Here is a 25510-nt window from a genome sequence, read left to right as displayed (position 1 = left end):
TTTTGGTATTTTGAATTATCCTTGCATTTCAGGAATAAATCCTACTTGGTTATGCTATATAATCCTTTTAATACAGGGTTGGGCAAAAGTAGGTTTACAGTTGTTTGGATGGAAAATAATACAGTAATTAATAAATAATAAAGGCAAGATTAAGCTCATGATTTTCACCTACCTACAACTGTAAACCTCCTCTTACCCACCCTGTACACTGTTGGATTTGGTTTGCTAGCATTTTATTGAGGATTTTTGCATCAATATTTATTAGTGATATTGGTCTATAGTTTTCTTTTTATTGTATCAGTTGAGTATAGGCTATAGGGAGGCCTGCTTGGAATGTGGTACTGACTACTTGGTGCCACCAATTGTGCTAAATGTGACTAAATGACTTAGAAACTCTTCTTCTCAGTACTATGTGTATAGAGACAGAAATACAGTTCATATTTCTGACTTCTTGAATCAGTCTTTTTACCACATTACATTCTTTGCCAGGCATAAGAGGTTGATAATTAAAATTTTGGTTTTTGAACAATGGTAATTGAACAACAATTTAAAAAAATAGTTTCTGAAAAAAAACTTTTGCTTCTTGAGTGGCTTGTGTGAATCCCTACTTTTTGACCTGGGGATAAAATATATTCTACCAGGGTTAGTTGCCTGAAAAAGGGAAACGATGGTAGAACCCATGTGTGTGCAATTATGGTTGTAAATTATTAGTGCCTCTGTGATTCCCACTGTCCCTTAGCAAAAGGGACTCCCCATTGTCCCTTTCCCTCCAGCCTCTCTACCCACCTTCTGAGCCCCTGGCAACCACTACTCTACTTTCTGTCTCTGTGGGTTTGCCTAAACTGGTTATTTCCTGTGGAAGTATACAACATATGGCCTTTTGTGGCTGGATTCTTTTATTCATCATAATATTATCAAGGTTAATCCACATTGAAGCATGTATCAGTACTTCATTCCTTTATATGGATGAATGATATTTCATCATATGGATATACCACATTTTGTTTACCCATTCATCAGTTGATGGATTTGGGGGGTTGTTTCCACTTTGGAGCTATTATGAATATGTGGACATTTATGTCCACACAGAGTGGTTTGTATTCTCTTTCAGATGCTTTCAGTTCTCTAGAGAATAAGTTGTTGATAGCAAATATTTTCCAATTTACATGCTCACCAACAATGTACACAAATTTCAGACCTCTTTTTTAAATGAATTTTTTTGTAATATTTGACATAGTATTTACAAAAAGATTTTTCAATTTTTTTCTTAATACTTTTGTAAGGTTCTTTTTGCTTCCTAATCAAGAGAATTATACTATTGAAAAAGAAGTTTAATATGACTTGCTATATAAAGACATTGTTGAGGAATTTGGTTAGGCTGCAGTTACACATCTGACTGACAGATGTGTAATGTATGTTTTGGGTTGTTGTACTTACTAGGGTACATTTTGTTTATCCTCGTAGCTTGTTGATGCAGACAAAATGACCAGATTAACTATTCTTGGATGGGATTTGAAAGTGTGATTTGCATTGATGTTTTCCTTTGAAAGTGTTATAAAATAGCATCTAAGATTCTTACCAAATGACCATTGACTGGTTTATAAATAGAAGAATACAGTGTAAAGCATCAGTAATAAATCGCAGAAAGAACTGGCTTCAATTTACAGGTAAAAAACTAGAGATCCATACTGGAAATTAGTGCCAAGTAATAATCCAGTTACACTTGAACTCTCATACATTACTGGTGGACGAGGAGTGCAAAATGGTTCATACATCCACTGTGGAAGACAGTTTTCCAGTTATGTGTAAAATTAAACATACACTTATTATACTACCCTGCATTCCCACTCTTGGGTATTTGCCCAGGAGAAACGCTAACTTGTGCTCATATAAAAATCTGTAGCAGTTTTTTCCTTAATTGATAAAAACTGGGAGCAGTTCACGTTCTTCAACTGGAAAGTGAATGAACAAAATAAGTTGGATCATACAATGGAATACTGCTTAGCAATAAAAAAGAACATATTGATATGTGCAGCAACATGGGTTATCTCAGTTGGATTATACTAAGTGGAAAAAAAAAAAGCCAGACTCAAAAGACTGCCTACTGAATGGTTCTTTTTATATGATATTGTGGAAAAGGCGAAATTGTGGAGCCAGAATATGAATCAGTGCACTTATTGCCTGGGGGAGAGAGGTTGACTGCGAAGGGGCACAGGGAATTTCTTGGCTACTGGAGTTGTTCTTGATTTGTGGTGATGAGTACATGGCCCTATGTTGGTCAAAAGTCATATAACTGTGTACTAAACGGTGGATTTTACTTTAAGTTATACCTCAGTAAACCTTACTTAAAAGCTCTTAGCTCAAGGAGTGTCTTCTCTCTCTCCCTGATCCTCAGTAAGGCTGCTTTTAACAACCAAAACATGGGGAGTTAGGAACAGTCAGTGGGAGGGAGCTATACACTTGCTTTTTAGTGGGTTTTTTTTTTAAGATTTTATTTATTTTTAGAGAGAGGGGAAGGGAAGGAGGAGAAAGAGGGAGAGAAACATCAATTTGTGGTTGCCTCTCAGGTGCCCCCTACCAGGGACTGGCCTGCAGCCCCAGGCACATGCCCTGACTGGGAACTGAACCCGCAACTCTTTGGTTTACAGGCCAACAGTCACTCCACTCAGCAGCACCAGCCTGGGCTGCATTTTAGTTTTAAAAGGAATGTAGCCCGGGCTGGTGTAGCTCAGTGGATTGAGTGCAGGCCTGTGAACCAAAGCATTGTGGTTCGATTCCCAGTCAGGGTACATGCCTGGGTTGCAGGCCAGTTCCCAGCGGGGGACACATGAGAGGCAACCATACATTGATATCTCTCCCTCTCTCTCCTTCCCTTCCCCTCTAAAAATAAATAAATAAAAATCTTAAAAAAAAAAAAGGAATGTGATAGAAAAGCTACACAATAAATACAGGGTGGAGCAAAACTAGGCTTACAGTTGTGTGTATGGAAAAGATCCAATAATTAATAAATAATAATACAGGAATAATGTTTCCCATACTTACAACTGTAAACCTGTTTTTGCCCCACCCTGTATTTGTTAAACACTGTATGTATTATTTACCAAATATTCATATATACCACTATTTTAGACACTGTATTTATATACCACTGTATTTTGTTGTGGGTACTTTAAAATATAAAACACTGAAGCCATTTAATTCTAATAACACAATGAGATAGGTAGTATTACTCTTCCCAGTTTACATATAGAAGGCAGAAGTACAGAGAGGTAGGAATTTGTCCAAAGCCACACAGCTAATAAATGGCACAATCAGGATTTGAACTAAGCACTCTAATTCCAGAGTCCATGCTCTTAACCATGGACTTGGCTTGTTTCCTTCCTTGAATATGCTCTAATAAAGAATACCAGTATTTCTTAAAACTTCTTTTTCCTTTGTTGGTTATGTATGCACTAAATATTTTCCTGTGGTTAATTTGTTGCAGAAAAAAATCTTACAGTAGGGAAAGGTTTCTTTTTTTTAACATAAGAAATGACACCTACATAATACATGAATTGTTATCATTTTCACATGTTCTCTTCTATGTTTTACTCATATGCATAGGTAATATTTACTAAATCATTTCCTAAAGTTTTCATTTTGCCATTTTAAGGAGAATATTACTACCTTAATTTGTTGAATTATGAAAGTTTTACATGTCCAGTTTAGTCACTTCATCCTATCGTAAAGAAAAGAAGCAGTAACCAAAATAAGATAAGCTATGTTTGGACTGTGATATCTGGAAAGATATCTAAAATTATTTGGAAAAACTGTAGTTATATAAAATATATATGAATTTGGGGCAAAAGATAGAAATCCTTATGATAATAATCTTGTTCTGATTTCAGAGACTGACTGAACTGTACAGTCAACAGATTTTTTTCTCTAAATTTTTAATTCACTAATAAAGCACTGCAGTGGGTATTAATCATTTGCGTGTATGCACTATACTCTGCTTATTGAAATGATTGGGATTCCTATGTCAAAGTGTTGGTCATATGTTTTATGACAAATATTCAGTATTCATTTTTTGCACTAAAAAAAGATGATTAAGATACTGGGTTGGACAAAAAGTTTGTTTCTTTTCATAAGATGGCTTCAGGCTTAGTTTTCTTTAACTTCATTTGAAACAATTTCGTTAGATTTTATTGTGATAGCTGTCATATCAGCATGCATTAAGAAAAACTTCTCAAAATTGGTGGATTTTTGTGTAGCCATTTTAATATTGAAGATGGAAGAAAATACACAACATTTTCAGCATATTATGCTTTATTATTTCAAGAAATATAAAAACACAACTAAAATGCAAAAAAAAAAAAAAAAGTGTGGTGCATGGAGAAGGCACCGTGACTGATTGAACGTGTCAAAAGTGGTTTGCGAAGTTTCATGCTGGAGATTTCTTGCTGGACGATGCTCCACAGTAGGGTAGACCAGTTGAAGTTGATAGCGATCAAATCAAGACATTAGTTGTGAATAATCAACGTTATACTATGTGGAGATAGCTGACATACTCAAAATATCCAAATCAATAAAGTCATTGATGAAAATGAAAAATGTGTCTTATTTCATGGAGAAAACCATATGGACTTTTGGCCAGCCCAATACATTCCAGTCCTTGCCATTGAAGTTTTCACAATCTAATGGAAGGTTGCTCTACAAACCATTATTACCCTCAGAATGGTGTGATGTGCTTGATGAAGATATAATGAGAAAAATTGTTTTTTGAATTTATTATACTTTTTTACCATTACCATTTATTCTCTTAATCCCTCCTCCCCTTTGGAAAGAAAATCTTAATTACCTAACTCAAACGTATCATTTACTTAGCCTTAAATTCTCTTAAGACCTTCCAAATAAAGGTAACCTGGGTCTGCTCCCTAGTAGAGCAGTTTTAATGCCTGTCCTTTGGAATCTAAATTTCCATTCAAACCTCTGTTTGTGATGATAGGTGTTAGGGCATTTATTAATGGTCTTTAGTTTCACTAAATTGAGTCCCTTATTGGTCTGGTGGGGATTAAAGGCTTTAGTAAGCTGTGTTTATTAAGTTTAAATGGAGTATAATACAGGCTTAAAAAACACACACCCCTTGCCTGTGTGGCATGGTTGTTTGGAGTGTCCTCCTGTAGACCAAAAGGTCTAGGCTGGGTTTTCTTCCCACCGGGGCACATACCCTGGTTGTGGGCTCAATCTCAGTCGGTGTGTATGAGAAGACAACTAATCAGTGTTTTTCACTTCCATGTCTGCCTGTCTATCTCTCTTCCACTCCACCCCTCTGCCCTTTTTCTTTTTCTCTCTCCCTCTCTAAATGCAATGAACAAAAGTCATCTGGTGAGGATTAAAAGCACACACACAACATACACACACACCCTGGACAGACAGCCCAGTTGGTTAAAGCATCATCCACATAAGCCAAGGTTGCAAATTGGATCCGTGGTCATGGCACATACAAGAATCAGCCAATGACTGCATAAATGGGTGGAATAGCAAATCAGTGTTTCTCTTTCTCCTCTCCCTTCCTCTCTCTAAAAATCAATAAATACACATACAAATCTTTCTTGACATATGAAGGAGACATAAAATGCAGTCAAAACCTTGTAAACTGAGATTGAAAAATTCCTTCTGTGAAAAAAAATTAAAACTCATTGATAACCTGTGGAGAGCTCAGAGACCACTACTTAACTCTCTGAGATATTATTAATTCAGTGTCTCCTAGAATTTTCTCAACTCTTCATATTAAATTAGATGAATGAAAATTGAATTTGCATGCAAGATTCTTTATCTAGATACATAGATTTGTAATGAATCTTGGCCAATCTTGAGAGATTACATTTTACTCACAAGAAGAGTGTTATTTTTCTATTTCATCTCCTGTTACCTTCCTACCCATCTTGTATCATTGTGTGGGATTCCTTGTATTGAGAGAAGAGACAGGAGTCAGTGAAAGGGTGAGTGAAGCTGTACCAGCCGCCAGAAATCTTTTCTGGGCCTCTCAGTTAAGAGTTGAAGAACACTGACTCTCAGGTTAAAGAAGTAAGCAGCTTACATAATGGAGTCTATATATTTACCCGGATGCTTAGGCTATTTCCTGCATTAATTTTTTCACCACTGGAGGAAAGATTAGGATTGTGATACGAGGAAATGATCATCTCCTTTGTTTTTGGAACATTACCTGTATTGCCACCAAAAACGTGGTCCACCCAACCGTGGCGGAATCTTCCTGGTTGGTCCTTAATTTGCCTTAGAAACTTTGTGTTGGAAGAGGCCCCTTAGTCCTGCAGACCTCTGGGCGAAGGGCAGCGGCCCCTTTAAACTATTAGCGTTTGCGGGATGGGGGCCCAGGAGGGGCGGTCTCTCAGCGAGCTCTGGGCCCCGCCCCTGGAGGAGGTGGTTCCCAGCGGGCCAGCAGCACCATTGCTGTCGCCTGCCTGGTATTCCTGCTGATTCTGCTCGGACTTCAGGGGCCTCTCCCTGCCTGGGGAGCGTAAGTGTCAAACTGCGGGTGCGGGGCGGGAGGGGGGAGTCCAGCATCCCGAGCCCAGGCCGGAAGCCCTGGTGGACAGTTCAGGGAACTTTCCCGGCTTATCAGTGGCTAAGGCCGGTGAAAAAGCATAAACAATGCCAGCTGCTGTGAGCTAAAAACCTGGGGCATCTGCTCTACTTCTGGGTGGTGGCAGCGGCCCTAGAGTGCTTGTTTGGTTGTGCAGTGATTGGGCAGTACCCACTATCTGGCTTTGCCTCCCTGGTTCCTACTTAGAGTAAGGAGAGGATTGCTTTTACCCGAGTATAACCTTGTTGAGCTGGATGGTTGCAGCTGAATCCAGTGCCCTTGAGCCTTGGGTCCTTAGCCTGGGATTTGGAGACCTGAGTGGTTTTGGGATGAGTAAGCGTTAGGTGTTCACCTACCGTGGTACTGTTGAGCAGTAACTCTTAAAGTTGACCTAATTCACAGCCAGGTTTAGTTTACAGCCTCCCCAGAGGCCTGTGTTGTTGTCAGGTCCACCTTTTGGAGACATTGACAGTGATCATCTGTTAAGGAGAGTCCAGTTAACTTTCTTTCCTGCTGATGTGTAAAGAGACAGCTCTTTATAGCTCTTCCCCTTCTGTGAAGGAATTTATGGAAGACCACCTTCCCAGGACGAGAACAGCAAGCATACCCAAGTTTGTTGAGATAACTCGCTAGAGAAGCAGTTCAGGTTTCTGGTTCCCTGATAATGCAGAATACTCCAGCAAGAGGATAATTCTTGTCCTTGTTAATGGGTATTACCTGGAGGCAGTGAGTTTAAAAAGAAAGGGCCGGCTGGAGGGGGGCATAAGGGGACTAAATGGTAATTGAAAAAATACAATAAAGAGTAAATAAAAAATAAAAATAAATGGAAAGTGAAGGAGAAAAAAGAGGAAAGCCTTGTCATTTTGTTATTGGTTACCTAGAAATTTTCTCTGGCTTGGCCAAGTAATAAAACTCTTAAATTTTGTATGCCAGTTACATAATTATTATATTTCCTTAATCCAGTTATTTGTTCCTAGACATGATTTGAGCCATTTGTGTATTCTACTTTATTCTTATTTTATAATTATTTTCTTTTTTGCAGTGAGACTATCATCACATCTCATCGGTCATTCAAAGATGTTTTTTGAGTGGGCAAAAATTTTCCTCAAACTTCTCTTAGACTCATTCTGTGCTTTTGCAGTAGCATTTCCTTAGCCAGAAGTGAGAGTCTAGGAATGGTAATCAGATCCAGATCTTTTGTATTGTGATAGTGAAGAACTTTTGTAGGTCAAGGGCTTGGAAATTAGCCATAAAATAGTTCCACTGCCATAGCTTCTTCCCAAGTAGAAAGCTAAAACAATCTGTTTAGTAGCTGTATAATTATTCTTACAAACTGTCAAGGTACAGGAAAGGTACCCTTGGATACTGAGAAAGACTAGTGGACTGGGAGACAGGAGCCATAGGTTCTAGAGCCAGTTCTAACATTATTCATGACTTAATCTCTTTGTGCCTTACTTCTGGTTGGTTGACAAATGAGAAGATTCATAGATACCTTGAGTCTGTTATGATAGTATATAATGTATATTTAGTAGGTAATTTGTTATTTAATTGAATACAAAACTGAAAAGTCAGAGAGTTGAAATTTATTCTAAGTTCTGCCTTTATGTGTGACTTTAGAAACATTTCTTAACTTCTGGTCTAAAAATAAATAATTACATCTAAACTTTTTCTAGCAGTAGTGTGGACTGTATGGGATTTTAGGTTTTTGAAAGACATTTTAGATACATCAGTGGTGTAAGATTATATTTTTATAGAACACATGTATTTTAACTGCCCTCCTTACCTTTGCCTCTGTTTTAGGCTAGGGTAAAACCTAAGAGATCTGAATAATTTAAAGTTTCTAAATATTTGTAATATGTACTAAACTGAACCATAGCAAGCATTATATGTAGTATTTCAAACTGATTTTATTAATGCTTCTCTTTGTTGGCAATTTTGTTCATTCTTAAAGCATCAAACCTTGCTGTATAATGAAAACTTGATTTTCTGTGTCTGTGTTTATGAAATCCAGACCCCTGTGTTCATCCTTGGTGCCATATTTGTAACCACTTGAAGATCGTATTTCTCAAGTCTGAAACCAAACTTATCATACTCCTTACCTCTCCTTCACGTCCCCCAAACAAACAATCTAGAACTTCTTTCTGACATATTCTTCTGTCATTCGTACCATTGTTCCCCCATCACCTAGACTGGGGCCTACTAGACTTCCTACTCATACATTCTTAATTGTTAAGGCTTATTGATTCTACTCCTTTAATGTAACTCCCTTCAGTCTCTCCTCCTGTTCACCTCCATTCCTACTTCCAAAACCCCTTTCTGGCTTCTATTTATCTTGCCCTGGAATATTGCAGTAACTTCCTATCAAAACTCTACTTTCTTTCTCTTCCAATTCACTTTACATAGACTTTTCTAAAGTAGGTAGGATCACATCATTGCCCTGCTTCAGTTCATCAGCATCCTTTGCTGTTTAGCTTAATATTCAGGATCCTGCATGATCTGACCTTGATCTACCTTTCTGGTTTACAGTCCAGTAAATGGAGCCAATTAGTGTTCCCCAAACATGCTTAAGACTTTTCTACACCCGAGACTGCCTTTCTTATTTTCTAAGTCTAGAACATTTCCTCTTCTACTCCTGTTTTGTTTCGTTTTTGAAAAAGCCCACCTATCATTCATCACTGAGTTCAGATGCCATCCTTTCTATGAGACTTTCACTGACCATCCCTCCCTCATTGGTGGTTAGTCCTGTCTTTGAATTCTCATAACCTTCATTTGTCCTTTGCTAATGCCACTTTCCATATACACTGTATTTTGTATTATGATTATTTATTTACACATATTATTTGTACTCTGGTGAACTCCTTGAGAATATAATGGAAACTCAATGAACGAATGTTCTAGGTAAAATCGGAATGGAGTAATTCCTTATTATTAGGTCCTACTATGAGAAGGGACTCAAACGTTTACAGCCAACCTATGCACCTGTAAAGTGATGGGTAGTTTTAACAAATAAAGCTTATTTGTTATGCTTTATTTCCTAAGAACTGTTCTTAGTAAACTTTGTTAGTTTGGGTTTTTTTTTTTATTGAATTTAGTGTTTTTTTAAGATTGGCTTTTTAAAAAGGATTTTATTTATTTATCTTTAGAGAGAGGAAGGCAGGGAGAAAGAGAGGAACATCAATGTGTGGTTGCCTCTCATTCGACTTGGCCTGCAACCCAGGCACGTGCCCTGAGTGGGAATCGAACTGATGACCCTTTGGTTTGTGCTCAATCCACCAAGCCACACCAGCCAGGACTCACAGTCAATTTTAGAATATTCTTACTACTTTGAAAAGAAACCCCATGCCCCCCACTCTTCTGATATCCCCAAACACCTCAGCCCTAGGCAACTTGCCACTGATTTATCTTGTGTCTATAGATTTTTCTATTCTGGACACTTCATATAAATGGAATATACAATATGTGGTCCTTTGTAACTGATTTTTTTTCACTTAGCATGTTTGCAAGGTTCATCCATGTTGTACCATGTATCCGTACTTCATTTTTTTTATTGTGGCAAAATAAACATAATATATACCATCTTAACCATTTTTAAGTGTGAAGGTCAGTGGTATTAAATATATTGATAATGTTGTACAACAATCATCACCATCCATCACTACAATCTTCATCTTATAAAACTTTATACCCATTGAACAATAACCCACTATTCCCCTCTCCATCCATCTACTGAAAATGACCATTCTTTCTGTCTCTATGATGTCAATGACTCTAAGTACTTCATATAAGTGGAATATTAGAATATTTGTCTCTTTGTGACTGGCTTATTTCATTTAGCATAATGATTTCAAGGTTCATCCATGTTATAACCTGTCAGAATTTCTTTCCTTTATGGGGGGGAATTAAAAGTGTTTTATTGACTATCTAGTTTGAATCTGCTTACAACAAAAACTGTCTAATACATAAAGTAATAAATGAAAGAGTTTCTCCTAAGTCATTATTGAATACAAATTCACAGCTTAACACTGTGATTTAAGAAACCAGGAGAGCATGCAACCGCTCTAACACACAGGGTTAAAGAAAGGTAAAAGTACTTTGCTTTGGTAACTCTAAATATACATTAGAATATTTACCAGATCTTCCCTGTAGTGCAGCACTGCTTAATTTCCAAATATACAGTCATTCCAAACCTTAAGGAAACATTAAAAATGTTCCAGGCTACTTTACTGAACATTAATGAATATTGTGTATTTGAAATGTTAGAGCTAAAAATACTATTGTTTTTAAAGTTAAAGGCTATGGAGCCCTGGCTGGTGTAGCTCAGTGGATTGAGCGCGGGCCTGTGAACCAGACAATTGCAGTTCAATTCCCAGTCAGGGCACATGCCTGGGTTGCAGGCCAGTTCCCTGCAGGCCAGTTCCCAACAGGGGACTCACGAAAGGCAACCATACATTGATGTTTCTCTCCCTCTCTCCTTCCCTTCCCCTCTGAAGATAAATAAATAAAATCTTATAATAAAAAAAAAGTTAAAGGCTATGGAAATAATAAAAGTATCATTATTTTGTTTCGCTTAATCCTATAGATGGCTTTAAAGGGATCAAGTATATTAAAAGGAGGCTGATCTCACAGAAATCAGTTCTGGAATGAAAGCCATCCTCTTGGAAAAATGTCAAAATTTATAACATTTCCAACCAATTCATATTAATCTAATCACCTATTTCTAAACAGTTTAATCAAAGGGGTTCTTTTTTAACACTCTTATTCTATACTGGCAGTTGGAATGGAGCCCCTATAGTGCTATTGTGGAAATGTTTCTCTAAGATCTGACCCTAAAAATGACATCTGTGTTTAGTGTTAAATTGCTGAACTCTATAGAATAAGGAATCAAAGGCATCGAGAGGCACAGAACTGATATTTTGGTCAGGGAGAAGGATGAAGATTAAGTTGAAACTCATAGTCTCTTCTACAGTCAAGTCCTAACTACACCATAATCAAGTCTCAACCAACTCCTGATTAGTTCTCACCCTTTAGGAATAACATACTATGCTGTGATTAGATACTGAAGGAAATAAAAACATTTGAAAATAAGCGAGGAAATAGAAACATGGAATTTCTCACAAGGCTCTGGATCAAAAACATTTACGAGATCTTTAGAAAATAATCACTATTGGTGATCTTATTAATACACACAGATTATCACCTTGTTTAAACTGTTAACTTACCAGTAAAATAGTAAACAAACCAACATTTTAAACAGTTTTATAAATTATCTTGTTGTTACTGTCACTTTCAGCAGTATACAAAAATAATGCTACTGGACTATCCACCTATCCCGTCTCCATCTCCTGCAAAGTCCTGGGCCCCGGAAAGAGACTGATCATCAGTCTTCACTGTAGATGTCCCCTGCAAAGGGCAGGTGCATTTGGCTGCCAGTGATACTGGGCAGTTGAGATAAGTCTGGCAGGCTTTTGATCCGGGACCTGAGTTCTTTGCATACTAGGGAAACTGACTAGCCTGTTCTTATATTCTTCCAATTTATGCTCTTTCTCTGCAAGGGCTTCCTTTTTTGACAATGAAGAAAATCTGCTAACATTCGAGTGAGTTGCTTCCTATCATCTATTTCAGTTGCAAATCTGCCATTGTAATCTGCAGCAGCATACAGACATCCTGTACCATTCTAGAAAGCCTTTCTCCAGATTCTTTATCTGTGATCTAGTAGGGATGCTTCTTGGACTTAAACAAGTGAAGAAGCCTTCCTATGTTGAACTGCCGCGTCACCTGAAGCAGCATTTACTAGATTTCATAAATGTTCTAATGGGATCTAGAGTCTATGGTGGTTCACTTGGAGATCCCAGAGAGGAACAGTTTTAATTTTCATCCACCTTTATCTGTTCGTAACTTTGCTTCCTAGCCTTCTTATGACAGAGCTTGCTTAAATTGTTCTAATACATCATTTCCATAAACAGATCTTTCTTCCATAAACAGAGCTCGTACAGAGCTTGCTTAAATTGTTCTAATACATCATTTCCATAAACAGATCTTTCTTCCTGGTTCCATAACACTCTTACGACTTCATCGGTTTCATTTGAAACATGCTTAAAACCCTCCACCTTAATTGGTGCAAAATTCCTTTGTAAACTCTGGCCCCTGCCTTTTGCTGTTCTGAGTGACATCGTGGCTAGGTAAAGAAAGGCAAGCTTCCTGTTTGGTGTGGCTTTAGCCAGCCCCCGTTCCCACCGGTGATGATAGGGCCAGAGTGCTTCAGGTGGTAGGGGATGAAGTATGAGTCACAGGGACAAGGTTGCTCAATTCTGACAGCTTGTTTTCCAGTGCTGCCTCAGAGAAGACAATGTCCCTCGGACACTGCATTCACACTGTCCCACGCAGTGGGGTCAGGGGAGGAGAGTTTCGCAGCACTCACTGTGACCTCGACCCCTCACTCCACCTTTCACCACACTATATCCAAGCCCCCATGCAAAACCCAGAATTTCTTTACTTTTTAGGCTCAGTAGTATTCCAGTGTATGTATATACTACTTTTTGCTTATCCATTCGTCTGTCAATGAATACTTGGGTTGCTTCTATATTTCAGGTACTGTGAATAATGCTGCTTTGAACATGGGTGTACAAATATCTCTTTGAGAACCTGTTTTCAACTCTCTGGGGCATAAACCTAGAAGTGGTTTGTGAACCAGTACACATCTTTGAACCACACTTTGAGTCGCTCTGAGTTGTAGTACATTGCGTGGATGAATTTTACAAATGAAATTTTAAATGACGAAAGCAAGTTATGGAGGATTACAAACAATATGATAACAGTTTTCTAAAGCTCACAGGCGCAGTTAATTTTGGTGTTTAGGAATATGTGACTGTGACTACAGCGTAGAACTAAACAAATTCAGGGAAGTGCTTCTGTGGGGAGAAAGATGGAGTAGGAAAGAAATGTGCAGGTACAATAGTAATATTGGTAGTTTCTAATTTTCAGGTTGGGTGGTAGATCAACTTTATTGTAATGCTTCATAACTCTCATGTTTTCTTAGATATGTAAAAATTAAGTTCTAAAATTAATTTTATAATTAAAATAATTATGGGGAAAAATGAGTGGAGAAGTACTTTTGTCCTTAGTGGATCAATCCTGGAAGAAGACAAACACAAAGGCAGAGCAGGAGTCCTGTGTCACATGCTTGCACAAACACTGTATCCATTATTCAATGGCTGGGGAGGTTCGGGTATGAAACAGGCCTTTCCTTTCCAACAGAAAGATCATAAACACCAACTTTTAAAAACTCAGACTATAACATAGTAGAAGCCATTTCAGAAAGTGTAACACAATGGCATCTAAATTTTCTGAGGCACTTAGGCTGAATAACCTGTTTCTTCATGTTTCCAAAAGTAACGAACAGGAGAAAAAGCATTACAGTGAACTCATAGAATGCTGACAGTTGAATATTATTGTTGACATTCTGTTGGTTGGAAAATGGTTTAAAAGATTTCGTTGAGTGTTCCTCTTTGAAAAACAGATGGGGAAAGATTGCTTTTGCAACTCAAACTTGGGCCAAGAAAGTAATGTTAGATGTTTTCAACCCAGGCTGCACATTGGATCACCTTGGGACTTAAAAAAATAATTTATTGAGTGAAATTCGCATAACATAAAACTTAACCATTTAAAAATAAAAATTCAAATGGCATTTCATATATTCACAATATTATGCATCTACTACCTCCATCTAGTTCCGAAACATTTCCATCACTCTGCAGTAAAATTCCTTAGCCATTAAGCAGTTTCTACTCAATTCCCCCTCTCCTCAGCCCCCGGCAACCACTAGTCTGCATTGTGTCTGCATGAATCGATCTGTTATAATTCTAGATATTTTCATATAATGGAATCATATAGTATGGGACCTTCTGTGTTTGGGTTCTTTCACTTGGCATCATGTTTGTGAAGTTCATTTAGTTGTAGCACATATTAGAACTTCACTCCCTTTTATGGCCGAGTAACAGCCCATTGTATGTACATACTGCAATTTGTTTATTCCATCCATTGATGGACCTTTGGGCTATTTTTTGGCTGTGGTGAATAGTGCTGCTACAAACACGCATGTATATGTACTTACTGGAGTACCTGTTTTCAGTTCTTTTGGATATAAAGCTAGGAGTAGAATTGCAGAGCCATATAATTCTATGTTTAACTTTTAAGGAACCACTAAATTGTTTTACATGGTGACTGGACTATTTCTCATTTACTTGGGGGACTTGAAAAATACAGAGATCTAATAATTAATTTTTATTGTATTTGACAAACATCAGGATACAATTGTTTGAAAAATTACCAAAAAAGGACTGGCCCTTCACTATAGAGTTGGAGAAGCGCTACATAGTTGATTCATTTTTGTTGCTGTATAATATTACAGCAACACACAATAGTGTGTGATTATACCACTATTTTATTCATTCTTTTTGATATACTTGTGAAGTGTTTCCAACTTTTCACTTTCATGAACAACAGTGCTGTGAATAACCTTGTATAGGTCTTCCTCAATATCTAGGGTACATAGGAATGGAGTTTCTGGATAGCGGGGTATGTGCATCTTCAATCTAAGTAATGCCACACTGTGTTCCAAACTATTGTACAATTTTATCTACTCCATTGCTGTATTAGAGTTTCTGTTCTCTATTAAGGTTTGACTCCTACTCTAAAATGTGCTGCTGTTATTTTACAGGGTCTTGGGGACTTTAGAGTGTTCTCAAAGAAAGTTCCACTTTTTCTGATAAACTTTTACAATTCATTCTTTGAGTATTTAACTTTTCCTGGAACATTTCCTACATTTTCATGGAAGGGAACAGGTTATAAAAGAAGAGGCATAGACTTTGAATCTTAGTGTGATCTCACTGCCTGTCAGGTTTGTTGTTTTAGGCAAGTTAATCTTTCGGAGGCTTTGTATACGTGGAGAGAATATCTTTTGTGTAGTTAGTACAAAATGAATCAACATGCTTAACAAGTACTTTGCACAATGCCTGATTCAAGATAGGCATTATCATGATATACATTCATTAAACAAATATTTGTTGAAGATATATTTATGTCTGACCAGGACTGGGATAGACAGGAGAAATAAGCAGAATCCCTCTATGTTATTTATAATATTGAAAAATTGGAAACAATTTAAATTTCAACAGTAGGATTGATGATAGAAATGTAGTGCTGTGCAGCCTTTAAATATCATTAGGTTCTCAAATATAGGAGAATGTGACCATATAAGAAAAATATTTCCCTCTTTTTTTTCCATGTAATTTATACACTGTCTATGTATTGAGAAGAACTTGGAAGACCTCAAGTGGACACACACTTTAGTGTTCATCAAGGGGGTGAAATTTTGTTTAACACTTTCCTTATATATTTTCTGTACTTTCCAGATTTTCTGCAATTAGCATATGTACTTTCATAATCAGAAAGAAATGTTATCTAAACAGCACAAATTATTAAAGGAATGTTGACTGTAAACCTCACTAACTAAAAAATTGTTTAACTATAAAATTTGTAAAGGAATAGTTTGGGGGGAAATTGGGATAACTGTAATAACATAATCAATAAAATATAATTTTTAAAAAAGGAATAGTTCATTCAGGGATTTATTTATTTTTTACTGGTTTACATAAACATATTGACTGAAGTCATATTTATAAGAATTAGAGAGCTGGGTAGCACTGAGATTTTTTTATATTGAATATTTTCTATAAGGAATTTTTGTTTAACAGATGAAAGTATGGCATTCTTTGAAATTCTTCTCTTGCCTTTTTATAAAAATTTATTTTAGAGAAAGAAACATTGATTTTTTTGTTGTTGTTCTACTTACTTATGCATTTATTGGTTACTCCTTATATTTGTCCTGCCTGGGGATCTAACCCACAGCCTTGGCATATTGGGATGATGCTGTAAACAACTGAACTACCTGGCCAGGGTCATCTTCTCTTGCCCTTTTAGAAGGCCAAGTAGCTCAGCTCTCCAGTTTTATTCTAGCTTTGTTATATAATCTAAGAAGTTCCCATTTGGGAAACTGTATAAGCATCATTTTTAAAAAACAAATATCTGTCTAGAGTTTTCAGTTGACTTATTTTTTTTTTGCTTTTACTTTTAAAATGCTCTGTTAAGGTGTATATAAACAAAGAATAGGCTTTTTTAATCTTTTTGCTGCATCATGATAAAAATCTCAGAAAAATAATTTTGTCTTAAGAGACTGCTTGATCCTAGAGTTAATAGATATCAATTTTTGTTTAATTAGGAATTTCTCATAACTCTAAGGAGAACTGGAAGCACAATGGGAGATGATAGTGAGTGGCTGAAGCTACCAGTTGATCAGAAATGTGAACACAAGGTGAGACTTCTCCGGAACTCAGATTTCAGTGTCATTGGCTTCTTTTGTCAGCAGTTATATTGTGTAGCATATTGTATAAAGCTACTCAGTGATTACACAGCACAACTTGAAAACAACGTATTTTGGAGATTGGGCAGTTTCAGCAAGATGATTCATGTTTGAGTTGTCACATCTTTAATGCCATATTCTGACAAAGTTAATAACAAATACTTGAATACTTTGTATCTAACTGAGATACATTTATAATGGCCTGTTAAGAATTTTAGATGACCTTAGCAGAATATCATACATTTTAAACACTTATAAGAAAAAGTTTATTAGATAGTCTTCTATAAAAACTATCTGAATTTCTTAAACTCCTTTTTTGTTTCAACTCATTGGGTCTTTTGTTCAGATATCCTGGTGTAGGGTAGTTATTTCTCTCTCCCTCCCCAATTAACAACAAATAATAATAGTATTACTGTTTTGTCTTTCAAAATACTACTTTTCTTTTAGCTGTGGAAAGCAAGGTTAAATGGATATGAAGAGGCCCTGAAGATCTTCCAGAAAATAAGAGATGAAAAGAGCCCAGAATGGTCCAAATTTTTAGGATTGATAAAAAAATTTGTGACTGATTCCAATGCAGTGGTTCAGTTGAAAGGATTAGAAGCTGCACTTGTTTATGTTGAAAATGCTCATGTAGCAGGAAAGTAAGTAATTTCCTTTCAACTCTTCTGTTAAAAATTTGTCTTGTGCTACCTGGATTAATCTATATATATTAATGTATCACTGTTCTTAGTTATTAGCACTCTTAGAATATATTAATTTTCTTTCATAGTTCCTTGTTTCTTGTTCTTTTTTTTTTTTTCAGTCTTTATATGTTCACAGAAGTCTGAATGGTATGCAAGATCTCTAAAAAGGAACAAATTAGAAGTCAGATCTTGAGTTTTTACCTTAAGGTTTCATGAACAAGTGATGTTTTTTTCTTTTCATCCTTTCAGATGGAAATTATTCTAGACTAAGAAGGAAATCTTCAGTAGCTTTTAAAAGAAACTGAAAGTTTGTCAGCAAAGAAATTATCAGGATTTCACTGAAAATATCTGGGCTTTACAAAAACCATTGTCTAATATCCCAGCTAGGTGATCTTAGAATCATATCTGTCTCCTGGGGTCATTAGGCATTTTTATATTTCAGCCTGTGACTCCTCTCCCATGCCTCTTAAACCTGATCTTTCTAACTCTAGTCCTCATGTCATTGGAAGGAGCTCGCCCCACATACACACGCACCAGTGCGGGGCCCTTGATTCGAGAGTTTTGTTAATATCACCAAGTCTCCCTTGCCATTAGTGAAATCATTGTTGGTTTTTTTTTTTAATTTCATCTTTTTCTGATACCAGAAACTTTTTTGACAAATGCTGCATATGCCTCTAATTTCCCATAACACAGGTTTTATTTAATTTCAAAGAGACTCAAAGCAGTAAAGAAGTTGGGAGCAGCCTTTTGTTGCTAAAGGTGCATAGATATCCAATTCCTTCTGTGAAGAAATTCTCTTGAGTGTTTAAAATTACTTTTTTAAAAAATGTCACAAAATCAAGAAATTTATAATCCTATTTTTGTAATCCTGGAAAGGTTTGGAAGGATGGATACCAAAAAGTTGAAAGTAGTTTTCTTTGGGTAGTAGAATTTCAAAGGATTTTTGCTTTCTCGTTTGAATTTTCTGCATTTATAAACAATGTGGATCTGTGTTATTGTTTTGGTGAGAACATGTCTTAAACTTTTACATAAGTTTTTTTTTCCCCCACCCCACCCACCCCCACCTCCCACCCTCAATCCTTCCCCCAACTTTTACATAAGTTTTTTAATATTCTCAAACATAAATTAACAAATTAGAAACTCATTTACATTATTCCTAAGCATTTAAAAAATTACATGTCCCCCCTACACCCATCCTTGACCTTTTTCCAGCTCTTTCTAGTAAAGTGTGTTCTTGTGTGTATGGCTCTTGTTTATTATAATCTCTATTACAGAACCACAGGAGAAGTTGTATCAGGTGTTGTAAGTAAAGTTTTCAACCAGCCCAAAGCCAGAGCCAAGGAGCTAGGCATCGAGATTTGTCTCATGTACATAGAGATTGAGAAAGGAGAGGCTGTGCAAGAAGAGCTCCTGAAAGGCCTGGACAATAAGAACCCCAAGATTATCGTGGCCTGCACAGAGACACTGAGGAAAGCCTTAAGGTAAGATTTTTTTCATTTAGCTCTAGTTTTATTAACTATAGTATCTCAGTTGAGTTTGGGTTTCTGGTTTAAACAGAAATGAAAACTGCTAGACATGACTTGGCGTGCCATACCAACCAGGAGAAGGACCTGGAAAGGCTGAATTCACCCTCAGGTGTGGGCTTTGTATTCAGTAATTCTAACCTTCAACCTCCTCAAATCTGTTGCATAGTTATTTTATCTAAATTTCTTCGTAATGAAGATAAAACGGGGTATTTCTGTCTTATTCTCAGATTATAAATTGGCCTTTTTGTGGAAAAGCACTCCTCAGGATATTTAAGCAGTTGTTTCTCTCTAACTATCCTCATGCATAAAGTTATATATACTTTGAAGTTTGGCTAAAGACACAGTTTGATGGTTAAAGAAAACCTTAGTTTAGGTGCCTTTTTATAAAATAGAAGCAAATGCTATATGCCTTTGAACAGAATTATAGCAACAGCAAATAGAAGATAACTTGTACTCTTCTGTAATAAGTTATTTTCAAGTCTAGAATTTCTTGTTTTTTTTTAAAGTTTTTTGTGAATGGGATCTCTTTCAAGAACAAGTAGTTGTAATTTGCTATGAAAATCTGAATTAGGCCACTAACTTGTTCTGATTTGGCAGTCCTTCTGACATCCTGTCTCCAGAACCATTCATATGAGATACTTTAGAAAACAGCTCTCGTGGAACCTTAAATATGTGGCCTATGGGAGGGAAGATCATCTGAATTCAACTCTCTTGTGATTTTCTATATGACCTACTTCTTGAAGAAAGAAAATACTTCCTTTGGTGCTTGTCTTATATGAAAGTATCAAAATTTCAAATTTTAAAAATTTTGTTAAACTGTCTTCAATTTACAAGTCTTAAACTTGTATATTGTCTTTCAGTTAGTTCATAATGTTCTTTTATAAAATTTGACTTTCACTTAAATTCTTGTGTGATAAATGTTTCCTTGTATCTAGCCTATTATAGAATAGTAGTCATGTGTTTTTATGAATAGTAAATAAATAGTATGCTTGTTTTTATCTTAAAAATTTAGTGAATTGACTTGGTCATTAAAACTGTGGCCTGGCTGGTGTAGCTCAGTGGATTGAATGCGGGCCTGTGAACCAAAGGATTGCGGTTCGATTCCCAGTCAGGGCACATGCCTGGTTGCAGGCCAGTTCCCAGCGGGGGATGCATGAGAGGCAACCATACATTGATATTTCTCACCTTCTCTCCTTCCCTTCCCTCTAAAGACAAATTTAAAAAAAACTGTGCTTTTATCAGTAGATCTGTTCTGTCCTTATTATTGGATCTCTAATAAAATATGTATTATACTGTAATCTACCTTTTACTTAGAAGTTTCTAATCTAGAATGCTGTAAACTCTGGTTACTTTATACTAAGCTGACTAGGAGAATAAGAGTAGAAAAAGAACAAGTTAGGTATATCTTCCTACATCTTTCTTATAGATGTTATTTAGTCCCATCCCTCAGTGGTTCTTTATTTCTCCTAAAACATCTCAGAATCTACAAGTGGAACTAGATAGTTCTTTCAGACCTTCAAGAACCTTGAGGTCAACTGTTTAATCCTAGGTTCCCAAGCTTCCTTAAGCTGTCTATGTTAGTGATAATTTTAGGAGACCAAATATGTTCTATGGCCCCTAAAATGGGCCTCTAGAACCCTTTTGTTTTTTCTATAGCAGTGTGTTTAGTGCCAAGATTAGCTTTTGTTTTGTTAAGGTATTTTCCATGTGAACCTGCTCCATATTTTTTTTAATCTTTCAGAAGCAGGCCAGAATAGTGGAACAAACAAACAAATAAAAATCAGATGAAATAGTAATAATGTAAGGGAAAACTAAGAATTCCAAATGGTTGATTCTTTAGGCACCATGATATAAAAAGAATGGTTTATCATCACCATAAGGCAGTCTTGGAGATAATCTAGTTTTGTTTCTTGTTAAGATATCTATATTTAAACTATTTACACAACCAGGTAGCTTGTTAAATATCACTTTCTAGGGAGAGTATTTTCACAATCTCCTTCTTTGCCCTATCGGAATATGACAGCTATTAGTGAAAAATTTTGTTGTGTTTATGCATGTGAGATAAATCTGTCCATATTAGATAATAGATAAATAATATATATGGCTCTTACTAGAGAATTTCAGTATTTGTTCATAATTAAATTTGTTTTGTTCCAGAATGTTATTCAGAATTGTTAGCAGAGAATCAGAATGCTAAATTTAGCCATTGAACTTAAAAAGTGACAATTATATGAGGTTGAATATGTTTTTAAAAGAAATCAGAAGGCTATTATTTTCCCTGTAGGAAAATGAAGCAAAAAGATTTAAGTTGCCTGCAGTTATAGTGTGTTACCTTTGAAGTCAGGAATGAAACATACTGCACTGCCAGGATTAGAGATCTATTGAGTAGAGTGTACCACCTTAATTGTAAGAACTGTTAAAAAATTTATTAAAATCAGATTTCACTCATCTATATATGTATAAACTGATTTGTTCTTATTTTTAACTTTGTGTGTGTGTGTGTGTGTGTGTGTGTGTGTGTGTGTGTGTATTTAAGATACTACACAAGTGTTGGCCCTTTATAGACTTGAATTATTTCTAGTCTAGTTACCTAATTTTAATTAGAAAGTTAATTTTAAAATGGTAACATTATGCCCTGGCTGGTGTAGCTCAGTGCATTGAGCTCAGGCTGTGAACCAGAGGGTCGCAGTTCAATTCCCAGTCAGGGCTTATGCCTGGATTATGGGCCAGGTCCCCAGTGGGGGCCATGTGAGAGGGAACCACACATTGATGTTTCTCTCCCTCTCTTTCCCCTCCCCTCTCTCTAAAAATAAAAAGAAATAAAATATTTTTTAAAATAATAATAAAAATAAAATGGTGCCCTGGCTGGTGTAGCTCAGTGGATTGAGCGTGGGCCTGTGAACCAGATGATCATGGTTCAATTCCCAGTCAGGACACATGCCTGGGTTGCAGGTCAGTTCCCAGCGGGGGACCCACGAGAGACAACCATACATTGATATTCTCTCCCTCTCTCCTTTCCTTCCCCTCTAAAGATAAATAAATAAAAATCTTTTTAAAAATAATAACTTTATTTTGGACCCTAGACATTAAATACTATTCTTGGAAGAACAGCATCCAAACACAGATGTGGATATGTGTTCCCTTTTTTTCTGCCTTAAAACTCAACCTATATAACTGTTAGTCTATGGGTATGGAGTTCAGTTTGAGTGAACAAGAGCTAAAACTTTACCCAAGCAAGCATGTTGAGAGTTCTTTTTCCAATTTTTTACTTCTAGTGAATTTGGTTCCAAAATCATCTTGCTTAAGCCAATTATCAAAGTGTTGCCAAAACTTTTTGAGTCTCGAGACAAGGCAGTTCGAGATGAAGCCAAACTAATTGCTGTGGAGATTTACAGATGGATTCGGGATGCTCTGAGACCCCCATTACAGAATATAAACTCCCTCCAGGTGAGGCGCGGGTTTCCGGTTGTCTTTACATGAGGTTAATATGTGAAGGTATTATTTCCTTCTTGTCACTGTTGTTGATATTCTGTCCTTACAATAACTATTTTTGATTCTTAACTTTGAAATCAGGTGGTTTTTCTGAGCATTGCCAACTGTCTGCTGTTACTTTGTCCTCTCAAGTTACATGCCACACATTCAATAATTCCAGTATGTTAATGTTGAATCTAGAGAGTTTAAAAGGTCCCTTTATAATGCTGTTGGTAGCAGGACTTAATATCTCTTTGGACAAAATGCGTTTATCCTTCTTTTATTATAATTGGTTTTGGAGACTTTATCTGATATAAATATACTGAATTCATGAACTAATGAGAGTGTCTGGAAAAAATGGATTTTCTTTTTTTCTGTGTGCTTAGTCCTAATCTTCAATATAATAAATATAAATTAGTTTGATTTATGCTAAAAAATGTATAAAATTTAAATTTATTTTGCCCATTCGGAGCCACATAAATAGGAAGTAAAGTTTTATGTTAGTAAATATAAATGTTAAGTATATTCTCTAATGGTGGAGATGTAGATAATGTTTTAAAAATATTTTATAATATTTGTAGTTGAAAGAACTAGAAGAAGAATGGGTCAAACTGCCAACAGGTGCTCCTAAACCAACTCGCTTTCTGCGTTCCCAGCAAGAACTAGAAGCAAAATTGGAACAACAGCAGTCTGCTGGTGGAGATGCTGAGGGAGGTAAGCCAATTTTAAACACTAGTGTCTATAAAAATTCACAAGAATGCCCTGGCTCGTGTGGCTCAGTGGATTGAGCACAGGCCTGCGAGCCAAAGGGTTGCCAGTTTGATTCCCAGTCAGGGCACAAGCCTGGGTTGTGGGCCAGGTCCCCAGTAGGGGCATGTGAGAGGCAACCACACATTGATGTTTCTCTCCCTCTCTTTCTCCCTCCCTTCCCCTCTCTCTAAAAATAAATGAATGGAATCTTTAAAAAAAAGAATCTTTAAAAAACTTATTTAAAAAAATTCATAAAAATGGGTGCTACCACAAGAACCTATGTTAACTAGTTTCATTTTATAGGACTGCTGTTGAATACAATATAAGTGACATATAGCACTGATAATGCTGATTCTTTCTGTATCAAGATTTCATCAGAGGCATGAAAGGACTAGTAACTGAGAAGTAAAACCATTCCATCCATTTTTGATGTTTGTTTTGTATTTCTTCTGGAAGGTGGTGATGATGGTGATGAGGTGCCACAGATAGATGCTTATGAGCTTTTGGAAGCAGTAGAAATTCTTTCCAAACTTCCCAAAGACTTTTATGACAAAATTGTAAGTATTTGTAAACTTCTTGCATTTATTTCATTTTAAGTAATTGCTTGAGTATAATTAAGAGAATGTTCTGCTGAGCCATTTCCTGGTGTACCCTTTCACCCCGTATCTTCCCTAGTAGAGTGAATTAATTGCTGCTTCTTGGTTCCCATACTACTTTGTGTGTGTACTTACTATTGCACTCTTTTTACATCTTGCCAAAAACTAGAACATTTTTACATCTTCCTTTTCCTCACTGTGTCTCTAGTTTTACCTTTAAATAGCTGTCATATTCATTCCCTTTTCTTCATTCCACTGCCAAGTAGTTACTCTTGGGTTTCTTGATCTTGACACTGTTGACATCCTTTTCCCAGATATTCTTTGTTTCAGAGGAGTATCCTGTGCATTATAGAACGTTTAGCAGTATCTCTGGCCTTTCTCCATCAGGTATCAGTAACACCAATCTCCAAAGTTGTGATAATCAAAACGTCTCCAAACTTTGCTAAATGTATTGCAAAAGATAAAGTTGTCCTCAGTTGAGAAACAGTCTTATCCCAACCACCTTTATGTCTTGCCATATGTGCTACAATGCCGCAGAAGCCTTCTTACAAGGCTCCCTGTCTTTGCGCTTGCCTCTTTCTCCTTCCCATCATATTTCACAATGTAATTAGAGGTGTCATTTTCCAAAACGCAAATCTTATATCATTGCCTCATTAAAACCCTCCAATGAGTTTTAAGATGATGTCTGAGATCATCCTGTGGCCCTTGAGGCCATCTCTGATATCTCTGAGGGCCCTGCTCACCTTCCAGCCACATCCCTAATGGCTCACACACTCCACACTCCAGTCACACTGACCTTCTCCCAGTATCACATGTGCCATGCTTTTGTTTTATTCCTAAGCTCTGGGACTTAACAGGACTTTCTGCCTATAACGTTCTTCTGCTCCCATTCAGCTCATAATACCTCTTTATCTTCTAGATCTCACCATAGGCATCTTTTTTGTAGGGCAAAGCCTACTTGTCAACCTAAACTAGGTTAAGACCTCTTGCTGTGTTACCAAAGCAGTGTGTACTTCTTCTTTTATAGTGGTCATGACCTTGTAGTTGTTTATTAATGATTTTCCTAGCTTTGCTGTCAGCTCCTTGAGTATCCTCTTAAGGAGGATACTCTTTCAAACTTTTGGTGAATAAATAAATATTTGATGAATTGAGCAGTAATGTCCTCTAGGGTGACTAGTTTATCAGCTTCTTTGTACCCCCGATTCTTTCAAATAGTGCATATTCAAATTAATGAGTGATTGCTTGATCTCTAGTGGAGCATATTCTACTTTATGGATGTAAAACAAAAGGTTTTACATTTTATTCTCATTCTGGAAAATTAATCTTCAGGATTAGAACAGTTTTGGTTGTTGGTTATATGATTTGTTCTTTTCTGGTCTTGTTCCATTCTCCTATAGTTGTCCCATTGTCAGATACACTAGAAATGCTTTTTATAAATGTTTGCTGTTTGATACATGCTTACCAACATTTGCCTAGAGAAT

General features: G+C 36.5%; 1 protein-coding gene and 1 pseudogene across 4 annotated transcripts in view; one reads left to right on the top strand and one right to left on the bottom strand.

The window, feature by feature from the left end:
• The window catches only part of CKAP5 (cytoskeleton associated protein 5), a 94089-nt gene that overhangs the window by 15586 nt on the left and 52993 nt on the right, over window positions 1–25510 (top strand). For 3 of the 4 annotated variants that reach the window (XM_053673019.1, XM_053673018.1, XM_053673016.1), the window contains exons 1-7: window positions 6419–6520; window positions 16863–16955; window positions 17451–17644; window positions 18961–19167; window positions 22488–22659; window positions 23265–23397; window positions 23890–23990. In XM_053673019.1, the coding sequence (XP_053528994.1) occupies window positions 16899–16955; window positions 17451–17644; window positions 18961–19167; window positions 22488–22659; window positions 23265–23397; window positions 23890–23990 (864 nt within the window). In that variant the 5' untranslated portion in view covers window positions 6419–6520; window positions 16863–16898. Of the gene's footprint in view, window positions 1–6418; window positions 6521–16862; window positions 16956–17450; window positions 17645–18960; window positions 19168–22487; window positions 22660–23264; window positions 23398–23889; window positions 23991–25510 lie in introns of those variants that run through there. The other variant, XM_053673017.1, reaches the window with a different exon arrangement.
• Window positions 11964–12952, bottom strand: LOC119064405 (regulation of nuclear pre-mRNA domain-containing protein 1A-like; annotated as a pseudogene).

Source organism: Artibeus jamaicensis, unplaced genomic scaffold, assembly GCF_021234435.1.
Source record: "Artibeus jamaicensis isolate MK-2021 breed Jamaican fruit bat unplaced genomic scaffold, CSHL_Jam_final contig_797, whole genome shotgun sequence".
In the NCBI taxonomy this organism is placed as follows: domain Eukaryota; kingdom Metazoa; phylum Chordata; class Mammalia; order Chiroptera; family Phyllostomidae; genus Artibeus; species Artibeus jamaicensis.
The sequence above is the reverse complement of the archived record's forward strand: the minus strand, read 5'-3'. Positions and strand labels throughout refer to the sequence as shown.